The sequence below is a fragment of the Varanus komodoensis genome, unplaced genomic scaffold (genome assembly GCF_004798865.1).
Source record: "Varanus komodoensis strain SLA01 unplaced genomic scaffold, ASM479886v1 scaffold1, whole genome shotgun sequence".
NCBI lineage: Eukaryota > Metazoa > Chordata > Lepidosauria > Squamata > Varanidae > Varanus > Varanus komodoensis.
In genome coordinates, this window is record NW_025335268.1 from 10,300,146 (window position 1) to 10,319,107 (window position 18,962).

Below are 18,962 nucleotides of genomic sequence, written 5' to 3' on the forward strand. Positions count from 1 at the left end.
TGGCTTCCTGTAAAATCTTTTTGGACTCTATACATCACCGACCTCACACAGTAATAAAGAATAACATGTTCCCAAAGTGAATGTTGACTTTCAGCGATGGCAATTACCTTGGAACTGCCACTGGAAAATAGTAAGCTCATTCCTACATCCTTGTATAATGGCTCCAAAGTTTAGGGAAGTACTGAAGGGATAGGGCTGATGTGGAGCAATGGTGGCCGCCGTGGCTGGGGGCTGCCCACCATTTTTAGGCAGAATCATGGAGCTGGAAGGAGTTCATCCAGGCCAACCCTCTGCTCTGCGCAGTGTGGGATGCAGCTGTAGCATCCTTGAATGGCTACCCAGCCTCTGCTTCAATATCTCCAGCAAAGGAAAGCCCACCACCTCTCTAGGTCAGCTATTCCATGCTGAGCAGCCTTCACTATACGGAAATTTGGTTTTTTTCTTGGAGGCACGGGCACTGGTCTTGTCTGGTCTTGCAGTATTATTCTGCAACCAGGCCCAATAGCTGTAACCTGTTGGTTATTAAATTGTTTCAGGATCAGAGCTGAATGTTAAATTCAGAGCTGTCTCTTAATCTCTCTTTCAGCAAGTTCAACCATCAGAACATCGTGCGCTGCATCGGGGTGAGTTTGCAGGCTCTCCCACGCTTTATTCTGCTGGAGCTAATGGCTGGAGGAGACTTGAAGTCGTTCCTGAGGGAGACACGGCCTAGGCCGGTAAGGAAAAAGGATTGTTTCACCCTGGAATCTGAGATCTGTAGCTCCTTTTTGTCTTGTACCGCACACTAACTCAAACCTGGCCTGGTTTTTAGTCTCTCCTTTACTAGCTTGAAATAAAATTCTTTGCATTTGATGTAGTTATCCTATTTTTCTCTGCCTCCCTTTTTTCCTTTTGGTTTTTTGAACTTTAAGTAAGCCACTTTTTATCCTGTGGTTCCTCTGGACAGCTGTCAGAAGGTGAACTATGATGGGAAACCAAAGATAGGAGGGATCTGTTGGGAAAAGAGTTGAGGGGACTCACACCCTGTTTGCAGCAAGATCCCAACCTTCCTGGCTATCCATTTAGTTCCCATTATGGCGCACATTTTGCAATTTGTCTTGAGCCTCTAGGAGCTCCGGAAAGTGCAAATGTCCATTCTCCCTGCGAGACACACACTTTTCCTAGGGAGATTGAGTTTTGACAGCTTTACTGTGAAAACCCTGGGGGTCTTTAAAAAGACATCTTTGACTGGGAAAGGAAGGGATGAACCAGGAGGTTTTGATATTGTGTTTGTCCACTGGGATGGAAGGGATCTCTTAGATTTGATCGTTGCTGGCATTTCAAAATTTACAAGCTTTCAAGAGACCATGATTATTCCTCAATGCAAGGAAATGGCACTGCATAAACATACTACATTTCATAAATATATTGAAATGACGTATGGTTCCAAAGTTAGGGTTGGGGTTTGGGTTAGGGTTGGGGTTAGGGTTGGGGTTAGGGCAGTGGTGGCAAACCTATGGCACACGTGCCGCAGTGCACACAGAGCCCTCTCTGTTGGCACGTGAGCCAAGTCACCCCAGCAGCCGAGCATCGGATAACAGTGCACATAGGGGCCATGCGCATGCTCAGAAAGGAGTAACAGCACCAGGCGATGACGTCACGAGCCACGACACATTAGCCGTGACTCATCCGAGCTTTCGCATGGCCGGTCATTGCGCTGCCAAGGATAGATATATAGTTGCTTGGACTGGCTGGGTGTTGTTTTTCCTAAACTAAAACCTCAGTATTCAGGTTTGATTGCAGTGTTGGCACTTTGCGATGAATAAGTGGGTTTTGGGTTGCAGTTTGGGCACTCAGTCTCTAAAAGGTTCGCCATCACTGGGTTAGGGTGAGCATGGCAGTCTCCCTGGAAAATGCAAAAGGAACGTCAGGTTGCTTTCCTGTAACTGTCGTTCTTCGAGTAGCTGTAGAAATTTCCCAACAATGGGCTCTGTCGCGACATGTGTGATGGACAGAGACCACGAAGAAGAACTGGTCCTAAGACGGAATTCTTTGGAAATGTTACCGAAAAGTCTGGATGTGCAATTTGTGCTGTTGAGAGCAACACTGTGAATAGTGCCTTCATTTTAAAATGGCTTTTAAATTACTATAATGTATTTCCATTACAAACCAGCACCAACTGCATGGAGATGTTAACTTCATGTAATTGCTTCCTCCCACCTCATCATGCAGATAATTTACAGGCACCAGTAGTCAGGACAGATACAATATGTGATGGATTCTAGTAGTGTCACACTTTGACTAGCTGAATGGTAAGAAAAATAAATATTTGAAAAGATGCAATAAAAACTGATGAATGGAGGTTTGCCCCAAGAAACAGAAAACTAATAGTAAAACAGAGTTCGAAACAGGATGGAAAATGTGGGCTGGGGAAAAGCCCTGCTAGATCAGACTAAGGATCAGCCTGGACTGCTTTTTTCCGGTAGTCAGGGCCCAACTGGGTTCTTGCAACAAATCAACTAGCAAGCCCTGAAGGCAAGTGCAAGGACCCCGAGGGACTAGCATTCAGAGATACCTTTCCTATAAACTTGGAGGCTCTTTGATTCCTCGTAGACCTGTAGTCACATGAATTATCTAACCCTTACTGTTTCACACTGTAGCCATCACTACATCAAGTGGCAGCAAATTCCATAAGTATTTTCATTTCTCCTTGGTTTGCTGCCAGTCATTCAGTGATCTTGAGTTCTGTTGTTATAAAGAATGGACCATTGCAGACATAGCACAAAACCACGCTTATATTAGTGCAGGAATGGGCAACTTAGAAACATAGAAAGTCAGAAGGGGTCTCCCGGGCCATCTAGTCTGACCCTCAGGGTCCTGACTGTCAGGAAGTGCTTTCTGGCATCTAAATGGAACCTTGGTTCCCTGAACCTTGCTCCGTTGAGCACATCCTGCCTTCCTTTGCAGGGGGAGAACAGGTTTCTACCCACCTCTGTGTGACATCCCCTCACATACCTGTATGTTGCCAACAGATCCCCTCTTCTCCAGGCTGAAGAGACCCAGTTCCCAACTTGGGGCTCTCCAGACATTTTGCTCTACAGCAATGATCTCTAGCCAAAATAGCCAGTAGTGAAGGATCTTAGGAACTGAAGGCTAATGCACCTGGAACAGTACAGGTTGAACACCCGTGGATTAGTGGAAGCTTTCAAGGTTTGACACAATTTGCTAAACCCTGGATTTGTGGTATAACTGATAGTTGGATCTAATGCTTGAATTGTTGGGTTTTCTTTTGAAAATTCAAAGATTTTCAAGTGTTGAGGAACAATCCAATCACAAAGATGTTGGGTTGGATGCAGATTTAGTCATATTTCAAAGTAGACACTTTGGCATCAGTGGGTTATGAGCCAGGAGCAAACTGATTTCAATGGGTCTGCTGTAAGCTCTTCATAACTAATATCTCACTAATTTCAGTTAGTCTACTATTTGACTAAATCTGCATCCATTCTACTATTCTAAACATAATCAACTTGTATGTTTAATATAGAACCATCTTCTAAGTGTCCTGCAGTTAACCATAGCAAGGCCAAATGACCTGAAATTGAATCTATACTCATCCTAGAGAAAAAAAATTGATTATACCATCTGGGTTTTTTTCTCTGAATCCATACCTGATAAAGAAATATAATATGATCGTTTGTTTCTAATGTTGGGATCTGCCTTTCTTATGAAACTACTCAAAGCTACTCAATTAACTACTCAAAAAGAGCTTTCATTCTGTGCATAAGGACTGCAGGAATACTTCCTGCATCTGACAAGGTGAGATCTGGCCTGGGAAAGTTTGTGCCTGAATACGCTGCTAGCGTTGGAGGTGTTGGAGGACAATTTTTACCTGCATCACACTGATAAAACTATCCCTCTGGAATTATTCAGAGTGAATTTGCACAGTGTGTGAGACTGCCCTTCTGGTTCCTTGGTAGAATTTATTTTTAAGAGTGCACGTTCTCTAGGTGGGAGCATAGGACGTTGTTTGTTCATGGCTGTTGCTGCTTATAACACAGTGCCATGTGCCTCCTTACTAGAGCTCATGAGCTGCAGTGTTTCAGTAAAAATGCATGAAGCTGACCTAGTCATTTGAGGAGAAATGGTTTCCTGAAATGGCTTCCTATCTACTTGTTTGTTTGTGCTCGCTCGCTCGCTCACTCACTCGTTCTCTCTCTCTCTCTCTCTCTCTCTCTCTCTCTCTCTCTCTCACACTCACACACACACACACACACACACACACACACACTGCTTTCCTGATTCAGTTTGCAAATTCTTCAGAATGTTTAGTTGGAAGAAAGTCCCACAGAATTCAGTCAGGCTTACTTCTATGTATATATTCACAGAATTAACCCCTCATTCCTGTTGCCCCCAAATAGGCATGGACAGTTTTTTAACACCTTCAGACCTGCTTCCAAACAAAGCATCTTTGGGCGTTTGATATGAATGAAATGGCTTTGAAATTCTTGATGTCATTTCAAACCAGCCCCTCTTTGAAAATATGTCAAAAAACAGTGACCCTCCTTGAGAGGAGATGGCAATTGCCCTCCTGAACCGCAAGCAGTGACACCTAGTGGTAGAACAGAGTATTACCTCTCTCCTGAGGCAAATCAGAAGTGGAGGAAAATTGCCACCTTTGTTTGAAAATTAGGTACGACTGGCTGAATCAAACCTCAACAGGTGCTGCCGAATGCAGAAGCAAGCAACCAAAGGGGAAGCTTAATCAGAGCAAACACGCAATAGGGTCTCCAGGAAAATACATGGAATCACCAAGGTGTAGTAGGATTTTTTCCCCATCCATTTTGGGTTTTAATACAAACATAGAGCCATGTGGAATTCAGATAAGGAAGAAAAGCCTATGCATGTGACAGTGTTAACTCACACTAAGAATCTGATTCAACAGAGTTTGTGTAGACCATTCTCTCTCCCTCTTTTTTTTTTTTTTTTTTTTTTGTACTGCTAGGATTTCCATTTCACCTTAGTTCAGAAAATTATCTGTGAGGGGGTCATTATTTCTGCAAAATGGACATGAAATTGAGAGGCAGCAGCCCTGGGGCTGTCCAGATCCTTGCAAAGGAAACATGAACAAGCTCTGAACAAAACAAACTCCCAAGAAGTTAAAAGGCTTCTCTTCCAAGGGTTTTGCATGTAGAAAAGCAATCAGGAGAGGTTGGGGAAGATAAGCAGCCTCCTTTGTGTCTGGAAGCTTGTTGCTCAAAGCGGTGATTATGCTGAACAATGAAGTCATTTTTTTTGCGGTCACCTTTCCGAAGGTTTGCCCTAACAAGGGGGATGCATAGCTTTAATGCTTCCGGCCAATCCCGGCTCGGAGCTGCAACTGCATCCTTTCCAGCTGGCTGCATCATCCCTTCATCTGGAGAACAAGAGCAGCAAGAATGGTAAAGTGAATTTCCTCAGCATTTCAAGGCCACTCCAGGCTCCACAGCTCTGTACAAAATGGGTCCAAACGCTTCATGTCTCAAACAAATTACCCTGTTAAATTGCCCTTGGCAGAGGAAAAAGCTTCTACTTTAGCAGAGGTAGAATAAAAGGCAGCACTAGATCTCCTTTTCCCTTTAAACTAAGAAAAGTTTTACATAAAACTTAGTAGTAGCTGACAGAATCCCGGAATCTCAATTTGAGAAGAGGAAATAAAACTCGGGTTCATGGGAAAGATCAAGCATCCAGACCATCTGAGGCTTTATTGTATTACCCAGGTTCCCCGCAGGTCCATACTCACGATAATGCATTACCGTGCAGGCAGAGGTGAACTCTGCTGCAAAGTTTCAACACAACTACAGAGTTTTTATACACCACCAGTCACGTCACAGGTACAGGGCAATTGATGACAGAATGCAGAGATTACAATAAGATTCTGAGGTCATCACATACAGAACAGATAAAGGAATGTCAGTCAATCATACAGTGACTGACATTAATAAAATAAGATTACAATATTTCTAATTGCCGGGTATTAACACTTTAGTTCAGTAACTTGAACCCATCTCCAGGTCTGCTTAGACATGTAAATTCAAGCTACTGAGAAACTATTCATGATAAGCTCAGACCCTTATCTAGATTCTAGACATTCTGAATGACCAGGGCACATGAAGCCCTCTGGGCTAGAAAGATACTTCCTGGTAAACTGAATTGCAATGCCATTTTAAACAGTGACTTAGCTTGGTTTTGATAAGGAGTACAGGATTTGATCACACAAGGCAAAAGCACACAGAAGTAATGCTTTCCAGACAGAATTTATCCAAATTTTCCCAACATAGCCTAGCCTACAATTCTGCCAAGAGCAATCCTAATGGTATAACCTGGATCTCAGGTACCAGGATTGCATCAAGGTCAAAAAATCAGAAACATGAAGACTGAAATAAATTCATGAATGCAGCTTTTTCCTATCTTAAGGGGTTTCAAAATAGGATAAAAGGAAAGCATATAAGAGCAGAAGAGGGAGCCCATGGCAGAAATACAGATTCACATCTGTCCAAAGATGTGCTTTTCTCTGGTATAAATGGCTGAGAATTGCTACAGCTTTGAGCAAGAAGAAGGCTGGCATTTGACATAGCACTGCTTTCTTCCTGTGCAAAGTGAATCTGCTGCAGCAGTAATTCTGGATAAGGTTCTTGAGAGCCCAAACTGTAATCACTCCAGCATTCCTTCCATAGACCCACACATAAAGATCTACAGTTAGCAAGAGGCTCTTGGAAACCCCTCTCACCTATTTATGAGCGATCCTGCTCATTTCCAGCTAGAATATAAATCCCTGCCATAATTTCCGGCATGCTCTTTCTGAGCACATCGAAAAGGAACCAGCTGGCCATTGCTGTACCCTGCCCCAATCACTTGGAATAAGCATGATATAAATATAAATATTATAATACACTTACTGCCCCCTTATCATGCTCTTATTGTCCAGAGTGCTTCTTTAACAATACTTAAGCCAGAGAGAAAAGGAATGCTGTTGCTGTTTGCTTTAATAAGCCTGGGATTAATGCCAAATAATTTAAAATGGGGAGGATCTGGGGAGACCAGTTGGAGGTGGGGAGGGAATTGGAAAAGGTTCTCAAAGAATCCCAGAGAGAGAGGAAGAATAGATTTTAGGGTTGCAAAGCATGACAGTGCAGATTTAAATTTCTAGGTGATGCTGTCTGTCCACATTCAAAACAGACCGTTTCAGGTCTCCTGCTAGAATTTCTCTAGCCTCCCCAGGTTCAGAGAGAGCAAATCCAGCAAAGTTGCATGGCATCCCAGAAACGACTGCCTTCACATCCCTAAGGACAGTAACATCACCTTGGGGCAGCAAGATTTTCTACCTTGCATTCACAGAGCTTTTCTATATGATACATTGATTCTGTGTTCCTAATTTCTTATTCACAGCCATTTATGAGTTCTTTAGACAGCATCAAGAGCCTGCAAATTCATTTCTGTCTTCAAAGAGCAATTTGTGTGTGTGGGGGGGGGGGGGTTGAGTGGGAAAAAAGGAGTATTGTTTCTGAAAGCAAAGGCAATGTTTGCTTTCCCACTTATGTATTCACACTATTCCACTATAGCACAGAGCTATCTGGAGGGTAGATAGTGGAAAAGCAGGAAAAGTTCTTTGTGTAGAGCTTAGAACTCGATTTGCAATGAAATCCAAAGCAGATACAGCAGTTAATAGCCTCATGTAGAAAACAAATAGCACGGTCTGTGAGTATACTGAAAAGGCTTGCATTTCACGGCTGAGTTTATTTCGAAAGGTATGGTTAGTTTTTACTAGAGGCAATTTAAGGCACAGTTCCTGCTCGGCTCACTGCAGCAACACAGAGGGCCAGACCTGCAGAGCAAAGTCCCCGTCCAGAGATCCTCTCTTGCAGCAGGAGCCGTCCCCTTGGCTCTCCCCTCAGAGCAGCTGCCTGCCAATCATGGTCTGCTGCTGTCGCGTCGGTTCTCTAAACAGGTTGTCCTGTCAGTTCTCACCAGGTTGCTTTTGCCCAAGGGATGCTGGGCGTACAGCCTTGAGCCTCGGCCTAGGGGTGGAGCTTTCCTGTGCAGCACCTTTTTCAAGCCCATATCAGGTCTGATCCAAGTAACATAGAAATAGAGGAACAGAGCAAGTCGGAAGGACCTCCCAGGCCATCTAGTCTGACCCTGGCTCCAGCCAGCTCTATTCTCGGCATGCCTACCATGTGCATGTCCAACCTCTCCTTGAACACCCTCAGCGATGGGGCTTCAACCACCTCCCATGGAAGCCCATTCCACACCCTGTGCCTCTGGTATTCTGCACCTGTTGCTTCCACTTAACAACCTGGGCAATTGACATGTAGACAAGCATGCTGTTTCCACAGTGGAATCCTCTTGCAAGAATGCAGTGCATGGGCAGGGAATGTTTTGCCGGCAGGGGCTGGATTCCCACCCTGGGCCCATGTGCAAGGCTAGGTGACCTCAGGGCTGGATCCTCCCCACAAAGCCCAGCCCACAGCCCCACCTCTGACATCACAAGGTCACACCCACCGCCTGTTCCCCTGTTCCCCTTGCATGGAGAGTCACCAACTTCTGTGCCTTTCTAGGCACAGAGACGGGGGCTATCCAGCTCTTCAAGTGCTTCCAGTACCCATCAAGCTGCCAACTCTACATGGCATTTACACAGAAGTGCCCAACTGGAGGGGCATGCAAAGGGATCCAGCTGGCACTTGGAAGAGCAACACTGGCTGAATCATATGCCGTCCATTGTTCTGACTGGGATGGCCTGCAGCACACGAGGCGACTCATCCAGCACTTGCAGGAGCTGCTGGCCAAGTCCCTTTCCATGTGCCTGGAATTCTGTAACACTCTCTGCACAGAGGAAAGTGGAAATAGGGAATTCTACAAATGATGTCAGAGGTGGGCAGGCTGGGGAGAGTGGCAGGACCTGCAGAGGTTTCTCTCGGGGCTGGCTGAGGCACCTCGACGCCCAAGATTCACCTCACAGGCTGCAGGTTCTGTGTCCCTGCTATTCTGCACCTGTTGCTACTGCTTAACAACCTGGCTGATGGAACAAGGAGGACTGGGTGAGAGGTGTTCCCCTGTCTGCACATTTTCATTCTGTCTCTATGGGAATCCAGCTTTTGCACTAGAAAGAAAGATCCTGATTTGAGAAGCAGAAAATCATATTTGAGTATTGATTTTTAAAAAATCCAATTAGGATAATTTCCCCATTAAAAATGTTTGATCTTGCATGAAGGTAGTCATGTTTGTTAACTGCAAGAGAGGTTGGATGGAAGGTTTAATGGGATGCCTAGAGAACAAAAGGATGGTTGCTACGGAGGAGCAAAGCCGGATAAGATGTTCACCCTCCAACTCCTGAAAACCAGGCTCAGGAGCCCACTGGCTTTCATACCCTTTATGGGAGCCTCTCCACTTTTTCCAGCTTGCATTGAACACTCTTTCTTTCCTTCTTTCCTTCCTTCTTTCTTTCTTTCTTTCTTTCTTTGCAATAGAGGTCCACACTGTGATTCTTCAAACGTTAGAAATAGCGAGCTCCTCTGGATTTCTTGGTCCTTTGCTTAAAACTGGCCCACCACAATGATAGATTATATGGCTGAAGAGAGTCCTTGGAAGTGTCACTCTTTTCATTCTTGTTTTTCTCAGAGCCATCCTTCCTCACTTATAATGCTGGACTTGCTACACGTGGCTCGCGACATTGCTTGTGGCTGTCAGTATTTGGAAGAAAACCACTTCATTCACAGGTAAGCCGAAGAAGCGCTAGTTGTTGAGGGACCATTTCCAAATGCCCTAATATATGCAATGGGCTAACTAAAACTCCATAGATGAGCAATGCAATGGCAAAGATAGCTGTGCACTACTGCCCCCTAGAGGTTCAGCGCTGCAGCACATCAAGGAGCAGAAGCAGGAATAAAGATTGGGGAAGAGTCATTGGATTTCCACGTCAACATTCAAAATGGGTCCCAACAGCAATCATTCACTTACTCATTTTGAAACATTTTTATATAAGTAACTTACTAGCCTAATTTATATAATTAAGGGCACAATCCTATGCATGTGTAGATAGGAAAAAAGTCTCAAAAGCCATGTGCCTTTAAGCCCTTTAAAAAATATACAGTGGTACCTCGGCTCACGAACGCCTTGGTTCATGAGCAAATCGGGTCGCGAACAAAACTTTCATGAAAATTTTGACTTGGATTGCGAACTCCACACTGGGTAGTGACCAAGATCGCAGCCATCTCCCCACTCCCTCGAGTGGGGAGATGGCCACGATCGGAGTGGCGTTCGTGCAGGGAAGGCGTGCGTGATCGTGGCTGTGCTGTGCTGCGCCCGCCTTTCCTGCAGGAGCGCGCCCGTGATCACACACACCTTCCCTGCACGAACGCAACCGCGATTGTGCCCATCTCCCCACCTGGGGAGATTGCGGCCGTCTCTCCTACAGGAGTGCACCTGTGCCAGGATTTCTCTGAGCGCCACCACCCCAACCTCACTGTAATGAACAGAGTGTCAAATCTGATGAACGATAACGTGGCCTCTCATTTCCAGAGGGTTATGCAGCACAGGAAAAAACAAGTGACTATAGACAGATTTTTCACCAATATTGACCCTGCAGCTAAGAGACAAAGAGAGGAAACCCCTGAAAGGGAACTCCCCAATGTCCTTATGGAGGGGGACTCTCCCTCCAAACAATAACCTCCCCCCTCCACCTAGGTTAGTGTTCTGCACTGTACTGTACAGTACTTTGTTGCTTTGTTGGTCACTTTGTTTCAAATTTTTCTGATTAAAAAAAATAGTTACAGAACGGATTAACCTTATTTACATTGAACCTTATGGGGAAATTTGACTTGGCTTGTGACCAAAAATTGGCTCACAACCACATTCAGTGGGGCCAGAACAGATTCACCTTATTTACATTGAACCTTATGGGGAAATTTGACTTGAGCCACAACCGGTTTGGGCCACAACCAGAGTCGTGGAACGGATTCAGTTCGTGAGCCAAGATACCACTGTATTCACAGTATGTCCCTAGGGCTACAGGTCACCTAGGAAGAAAAACCTACTTGCAGGTCTAGGTTGCTTTGTTTGTTTGCATTTGCTTGGTTTTTGCTTTCAAAGCAGTTGCCAGCTGAGGAGCTAAGCCATTTTTCCCTCTCATTCTTTGCATGACTTGTTTTTGCGACTGGAGTGATTTGTGGAGATTTAAATCCCATCCTAGCAAATCTCCTATCTTGTCTTTCTAAGGAAAAACAAACGACGATCTTCAATAGTCAATCAGTTGTGTTTCTACCTTTCAGTTGAGCAGGTGCTCATCCAGTGGCATTGTTTTACAGAATCCTTAATTTTCCTTTATTCAAAGAACTCCTTCCTTTCTCTTTGCCTTTCTTAGAGACATTGCAGCTCGAAATTGCCTCCTCACTTGTAAAGGTCCTGGGAGAATAGCTAAAATTGGAGATTTTGGGATGGCCCGGGACATATACAGGTATGGAAGTGTCTTATTATCGCATCATGAGTGAAAGTTTACTTATTTGGAAGGGTTCTGCATTTGCTTAGTTTAACTTCTTTGGAGGCTGTTACATTTTGCTCTAGTCAAAGGTGCTGCAATGTTTGCAAATATTGCCTTACAGTAGCAATAGCCACCTCCTTGCTACACACACGCACGCCACCTTCTCAGATCGGTTTCCTTACTCATTTTGATGAGACTTTTCCTTCGGTTCTGTTGTGAGTGTGCTAGTCTAACCATACGCCCACTTCTTCAGTTTTTCCACACTGAGTGGCAAAGTCCGCTGACCCCTGTCACACTCGTTCTCTGTGTCCCTGGTAAATATCTTCAGTTTACAGTATATAAAAGGAAGAGGGGGAAATGGCAGGGGAACATAATTATCCACCCTGGAATTTATCCAGGATACTCGGATTAATGATTCTGCAGTTTCAGAAAGCGTGCAGGGGACGTTAATACCTGCGTCTCATCCATAATGCAACACTGCTGTTCCCACAGTGCCCTCTAATGTCAAGTTAGAGAAGTGCATCATCACATGACACAATGTGGAAACCCCCCCCCCTTCCCCATCAGAGATGGGTACGACTTTTAATTAGCAGTGCCCCCTATGAATGTTGGCCATTTGCTGCTGCAGCTTCCTGTCCACAAGAATACAATCCGGCATAATAAAAACGTGACATGAATGTTCCTAAAGTCGATGGGACTTCTGAAAGCAGGAGGAAGACAAGAATTCCAGGATCAGGAGGGTCTGTTTACATCTCAGCTATCAGACCTTCCTCACCCTGAGGCCAAATTCAAATCCAGAGAGGTTTCCCGAGGCCTCATTCCAGCGTTGCCAAAAACAGGGACCGGCAGGTGAGGGTTGTGAGCATTTTAAGGGCAGTGCTTGAGAGAGGCCTGTGGCTCAGCATCCCTGGTCGCAGGGCTGTGCATCTCACTTGCCACGTCTCCGTGAGGTGCCACAACTGGGGGCATGCGCGCCTGTGGTGGACGCCTCACTACAACTCTCCCGGGTTGCAGATGGGTTGTGTCAGGCCCCGTCATATTGCCCGTGACTGGGTCTGTGAAGCCTTTCTGTCCCCTTGTATCATTTCCCTAATAAAATCTCTCCCTGCCTGCAAAGCTGCTATCTGCCCTGTGAGACACCCATATGGTACAGATACACTTGACTTAGGAACGCTGTGGTCCCCCACCCCACCCCACCCCAGAATTCCCACTAACCCCACATCATGGGCCCGTTGCCATGACTGGGCTCCTCATACTATGCAAACAGAGGCCTTTGAGCAAGATTCTATCAAAAGGCCTTGGGGGAGGGGAGGTCCAAATATTGTTCATAAATCCATGAATGTTGCTTATCCCATGAAAGGAAGCCATTCCCACAAGTGCGACTTTCCCTGTTCCGTTGCAGGGTTTGGAGTGCCCTGCACATCTTCCCTCCTTTGCATCGATACGCTGCAGAATAGGGCCACAAGGCTCTTTTTAAGCAGAAGAAAAAGAAATGCCTGCCACTGTCCCAGCTAACCGTTGAGCCAATAAATCAACCCCTGTTCTTCTGTTCCCCCTCTCCAACAGGGCCAGCTACTATAGAAAAGGAGGGTGTGCGATGCTGCCAGTCAAGTGGATGCCCCCGGAGGCCTTCATGGAAGGGATATTCACGTCTAAAACAGATACCTGGTAGGCCTGCTCAAGATTTCCCATCCCTTTTACAACGGGCCTTTCTAGCGAAGGTTTTAGATGAGCAGCCCTTGTTTTCCTACAGCAGCCTATGTTGCTTCTCAAAGACATGGGGCTGCTTCCAGGGTTACCTTTAACCGGTGGAGGATCTGCAGTGCAGAGGCTTGTTCCTGGGCCACTTGGTCACGTCAGAAGCCATCTCACAACGCAGCTCCTTCCAGTGTCAGCATCTTCTTCCCCATGCCGGGCAGTGATCCTGGGGTGGAGAGGAGTGATGATACGTCCCTCTCTCATATGATTGCAGGTAGCACAGTGACCTGGTTCATGCAACATGACAGCCCATGGGTTAAGCAACCCAGAATACAGGGCTGTTTAAGCACTAAATAACCCAGTGAGGAACCCATGGCTCCCATTGGGTTCTTCACCCTTAAAAGTTCCTATAGTCCGTGTTCAGATGATATGAAAAACAATCTTATGGAGTCGCACAAGGAATGCTTAGTAGAAGCAGAAGTTATGCACACACTACAGGTGGGATGCCTACTCTCTCCCACTCACCCCCAGGAGCCCCTGGACTACCATGTTGGCTGAACTGACCCACTGCAGAAAGCTCAAGATAATCCCTGATGTTGCTAAAGGAGCCACAGCCAAGCAGAACAATTATGGCTTCCTGACATAAAGGGATTATGAAGGCATTGGTCCCAGTCCAGATATCTATGCCTGAGTTTCAGCATGTGTATCCATGACCTTATTTCTTGCTCTTCCATGTCCAGGTCATTCGGAGTATTGCTGTGGGAAATATTCTCTCTTGGATACATGCCTTATCCCAGCAAAAGTAACCAGGAGGTCTTGGATTTTGTAACCAATGGAGGACGGATGGATCCACCCAAGAACTGCCCTGGCCCCGTGTATGAATCATGCTCCATAAGTGCAATTTGTCCTACATTTTGAGTTTACTTTGCCCTGGATGGATGTCTGCCGTATGTGCTAAAACAAGTAACACCTACAGCAAAATGTTGCCATCTGGTTCCAGTTAGCCAGCCATGCATTCTTGCATTGACTCTCCTCCCTGGTTTCCTGTCTTGCAGTCTGTCACCATGTGCAGTACTAATAGGACTGTTTTCAGGGTCCCCCTCTTTGAGAGTTTTACTTTCTAACTACTTTCTTACACATCCAGAACCCTTGGGATTTTCCCCCAAACTATTGATCTCTCTTTCTCTCTTGTGATCAGCTAGTGCCAATTTAGCTACATTAGGATCAGCAACTGAATAATGAGTTTGTTCTTACCGTATTAGGATGAATGTCCCCAGTAGCCGCCCTTTTAAGGTAGCAGTCCCTGTCATGGTGGCAGATACTCATCAATGTTGTTGTCTTGTGCAAAGTGCCCATCCTCCAGCCATAAGTCTTTGTCTTCTCTTGCAAATGGCCTAAGAGCCTCTAACTGAATTCAGTGCATGTAATGATACAGCCTGCTGATATATGTCCTGATGCTGCCAGGAAATTGCACGTCAAGGACTCCACCAATTTCCTCCTCATGTGGACAGACGGTCCTTGGGTAACGAGCTAATATACAACCCACTCCAGGTTCCATACCTGGGTTTTAGCCACTTTTAGCACCATTGCTTTGAACCAAGTTCAGCTGCGCTGGTTCCGGTCTCATCTGCAGCGCATCTGCAAAGCTTATCCTCACCTCCTCTGTATTCCTTTTGATTTGACCCTTGAGTGCCTTCCTGAAATATGGAGAAAGCACCATCTTCAAACAGCATGCATTGCTATGGTATACCCCACCACTCAGATATATTCATAACAGCTTAAAATAAAAATACTTACCTAGTAAGTGGTGTGCAAAGTTAGCTCCATTTATTTTATGACATGTCGTTAGCAGCTGCATTTGCAGAACAGAGCTGTGCTTGTTTACTTGGAAACAAGTCCGGTTAATTTCAGTGAAGCCTACTCCCTAGTAAATGTGCTTGCGATTGCTGCCTTGGGGATGTAAAATAATTTGAAAATGTGAACTTCACTGTTGTGCCGAACTAGTAGAAAGGAGGGGGACGTGACCTGAAATCCAGATTTGAATGGATTTGTGATTAAATACAATGAATGGATTTGCACAGCACAACCACCCGTTGTGGGTTGTTTCCTATGATGGGTCATGTCGTGCTAACCCAAACTAATTGGCACGGGGTGGTGGCAGCAGGTTGTCCTGACAAGCTCTGGGTTAGGGCCAGGTGGTGCTGTTCCCAGGCTAGGTTGGTGTGTCATCCAACACAGGCAACAGCCCCCCCCCCCCATTGTGGGTAAGGAGAAGCGGCAAGTGAAACCCATTGGTGTTCTTGCTAAGTTTGCCTGGGCACCTGCCAATACCAACTGCCCCACATGCCCAAGTGTCACTTTGGGATGCCTAGAACTGCCTGGGCATCCATGTGTCCCTGTCCAGGAACACCCATTGATCTCTGCGCACCCCCTTCTACAGAGTGGGCCCAGAAAGGGGGTGGGATGCAGTTTTGCACCTTCCTGAGCAGCCAAATTCTCTGAGGAAAGTGTGAAATCTGCATTAACCCGAGGAGTGTCAGGGCAAAAAGATTAGAAAGGGGGTACAAAGGGGTGTAAACCTCGCCCTCCTCCTTTTGCAAGCAAAGGTGCTTTGAAGGGGCTGTCAGAAAGGAAGTCGCAAAAGCTGCCAAGCCAGGGGCAGGTGGTGGCGGGGAGGGAATGGGTAAATGGAATGAAAATCATGGCAAGCTGAATATGGCTCACCCCTGTAGAGGGGAAGGAGAGGCTGGTCCATTTTGCTGCAGGAGCCCTGGGACTATGACTAAGTCCGGATTCAGCTCATTAGCGATATAAATAGAAAGCACAGGGTTCAATGGTGCTGACTCCCCATCTCCTCTAACAAACCAAGCATCCACCTAAACCAGCCCACTCGCTCCTTCCCCGCCAATCACCATGTGGTTTTCTGCTGCTGTTGTAGGTATCGGATCATGACCCAATGCTGGCAGCACCAGCCTGAAGACAGGCCAAATTTTGCCATCATACTGGAACGGATTGAATACTGCACGCAGGTATCTGAATCATCTTGGCCAGTAGATGCTAATGGGGGGGGGGGGGGGGAGTGACAGAAGAAACTGGGAGTCAGCAGAGGAACCCCTGAAAGGTTGTGGGCCTCAGCGGCTGCCCAGTGATACTAAACCCCATTTCTGTACTTATACAACCAGTATGTGCAGGTCTATAATTCCACCTACACCCTATCTGAATAGCCCACCTTGTAGGGATATATTCCAGAATTAGATGCATGAAGACAAATATTGTTCTGTAATAAAAGTAGCTAACTAAACAACAAAAAATATGACAGGTCAGAATTATTCTATCCCTATGTGTTCCCAGCATGCATTACCTCTCTCCAAAAGGGGTGCACTTCCAATAGATCTGCATCATAAAGTATGCCCCATTTTTCCTGTACAATTCCACCTTTTTTCAGAGTTTTGGAGGCAAAGATTAAGACTCTCGAAAATATATATCTTCTGCTCGATCCCAATATTTCTGAATAAAGTAGTTATTTTGACTATATCTACTATAACACTTAAGTGGCTCATGGGTGGAAAGATTTGTTATAAACGCAAGGAAACGGTGCTGCTTGGTCAGACCAAAGGTCCACCTAGCCCAGCATCCTGTTTCCCACAGTGGTGACGAATCAGATGCCAGCAAGTAGGAAATTAGAACACTGGCCTTTCCCTGCCATTGCTCCCAGGAACCGGGGTGCCAGAGCACAGAGGTGGCCATGACCTGCAGCGGCTAATGGACCGTATATCAATGAATATCCTTTTAAAGCCGGCTTAGGCAGAGTCCTTTGCGACATCTTGGGGCAGTAGATTCCGCAGGAGAGCCTGCAAGGGGTAATAGCATGTTGGTCCAGGACTGGGGAACCCCCAGTTGAAATCTGACCTCAGCCTTGGAGCTCACCAGGCAAGCGGAGGCCAGCCTTTCTCTCTCAGGGTTGCTGTGAGTATAAAATGGGTGTGGGGGAACAACCATCTGTGTTGCCTCCTTAGAGGAAAGTCAGAATAGAAATGGAATAAATGGCAATAGTTGATTGTTACCGTAATTATTGCATGGAGTGGTAGTACCTGAATTCTCATATTATGCGAGGCAGATAGAAGTGGGTGAGTCCATCAGTTTTGTTTTCTTCTGCAGTCAAGGTCTTCCTCTTCCAGTATGACAAACTTTGCAAATGTTGGTCCTTCTTATCAAGAACTAAGTGGAACGAAACTGTCACCCGTCAGCCCCCAGCTGACGCAAGGGATGCAGCTCTTCCCAGCACAGGGGGACTCCCATTGCAGCTGGCTGCCTGAGAGTCGTTAAGCATGCGGAGCATGGAAATGAAGAGGTGGCAGCCGTGGTCCCGTTCTCACATGGCTGAATGCATAAAGATCCAAACCCAAACTTTTAAGAGCAAAGCTTTCAAAGCCCTGGCGCCAGATAAACATGTCTGCCTGTTTGTGTTTCCCCACATTTGGTTTTTATTTGTTATCTACTAGCACGTTTTGTCCTAAAGCTGGAGAACTTTGCATGTTCCACTAAATGGTTATCAAAATCAAACTGTAACAAAATAGAGACAAAATATTTAATTATGAGTAAAAGGAAGATTTCTCCACCAAAGCTCTTTGGGCGTCAAGCATTAAAAATAAAAAGCAATGCTTTGATATCTCCTCTTTTCTTCCCGGTAGGACCCCGATGTCATCAACACTGTTCTGCCTGTGGAATATGGCCCATGCATTGAAGAAGAGGAAAAGGTCCCAGTGCGTCCCGAAGACCCCGAAGCAGTTCCTCCTCTGTTGGTCTTGCCCCAGCAAGAGAAAAAGGGTTCCGAGCAGGTCCTGCCTTCCCCACCCTCTCTGGCCTCAGCCATACCGCCAGGAAAACCTCTCATGAATGTGGCTGGTGTCAAGCCACCGGTGTGTGCTAACATGCAGGCTCCCCTGGAAGGGGGACATGTCAATATGGCATACAGTCAGTCCAATCCTGCAACTGAGCTCCACAAAGGCTGGGGCTCCAGAAACAAGCCCACCAACCTCTGGAACCCAACGTACGGCTCCTGGTTTTCAGAAAAGCCCATTGTCAAAAACACTTCACAGGCAGAGAAAGAGGCAACTGAGAGGGAAGGCTCGGGGCATGATGGGAACTGTACTTTGGGACCCAGCATTGTGACTGGAAGGCTGCCAAGCTCCTCCCTTCTTCTAGAACCATCTTCACTGACAGCCAGCGTTAAGGAAGTGCCTCTGTTCAGGCTCCGCCATTTCCCCTGCGGTAACGTTAACTATGGATACCAACAGCAGGGCTTGCCCTTGGAAACCTCGGCCCCACCCTTGTGCCAGCAGCTTCGAGGGCCCTCACCTTAGGGACTAGTGCCACCAGGGGCATTGCAAGCCTCCAGTCCGCCTGACCCTCTTCCCATGTGACTCATGAGCCTTGAAACAGAAGTCATCATCACCCATACAGCAAGCACGAGAACAGAACCAAATTCCCTTCTGTTATGTGCCAAGTTGCTCTGAAGTGCCACGCCGGAGCTCTGTTTTCCAAACCCTGAAGAAGCTCCAATTTGTCAGAGCCCTTTCCCTCCCAAAAAACACGGGGGCCAGAACACCCCAGGACACCGCCAGTATTATCAGCAAGGCCCTGCTCTCTCTCGCGTCTCATCATCTGCATGGTTGCTCGCTATGCCCGTCCCTGCGCATTGCTTCCTCTCTGTTGTTTATGCTCCGCTTCAAGACTCACTGTCCAAGTGTTTCATGTTGGAGGGTCCTGGGAA

At 46.3% G+C, this 18,962-nt stretch overlaps 1 protein-coding gene across 1 annotated transcript in view; it reads left to right on the forward strand.

Annotated features, from left to right (window-relative positions):
• The window catches only part of ALK (ALK receptor tyrosine kinase), a 146,981-nt gene extending 128,429 nt beyond the window's left edge, over window positions 1–18,552 (forward strand). The window contains exons 18-24 of the mRNA XM_044438852.1: window positions 587–716; window positions 9,634–9,731; window positions 11,375–11,467; window positions 13,058–13,159; window positions 13,930–14,064; window positions 16,128–16,218; window positions 17,881–18,552. Of these exons, the coding sequence (XP_044294787.1) occupies window positions 587–716; window positions 9,634–9,731; window positions 11,375–11,467; window positions 13,058–13,159; window positions 13,930–14,064; window positions 16,128–16,218; window positions 17,881–18,552 (1,321 nt within the window). The remainder of the gene's footprint in view (window positions 1–586; window positions 717–9,633; window positions 9,732–11,374; window positions 11,468–13,057; window positions 13,160–13,929; window positions 14,065–16,127; window positions 16,219–17,880) is intronic.
• The last annotated feature ends 410 nt before the right edge of the window (window positions 18,553–18,962 follow it).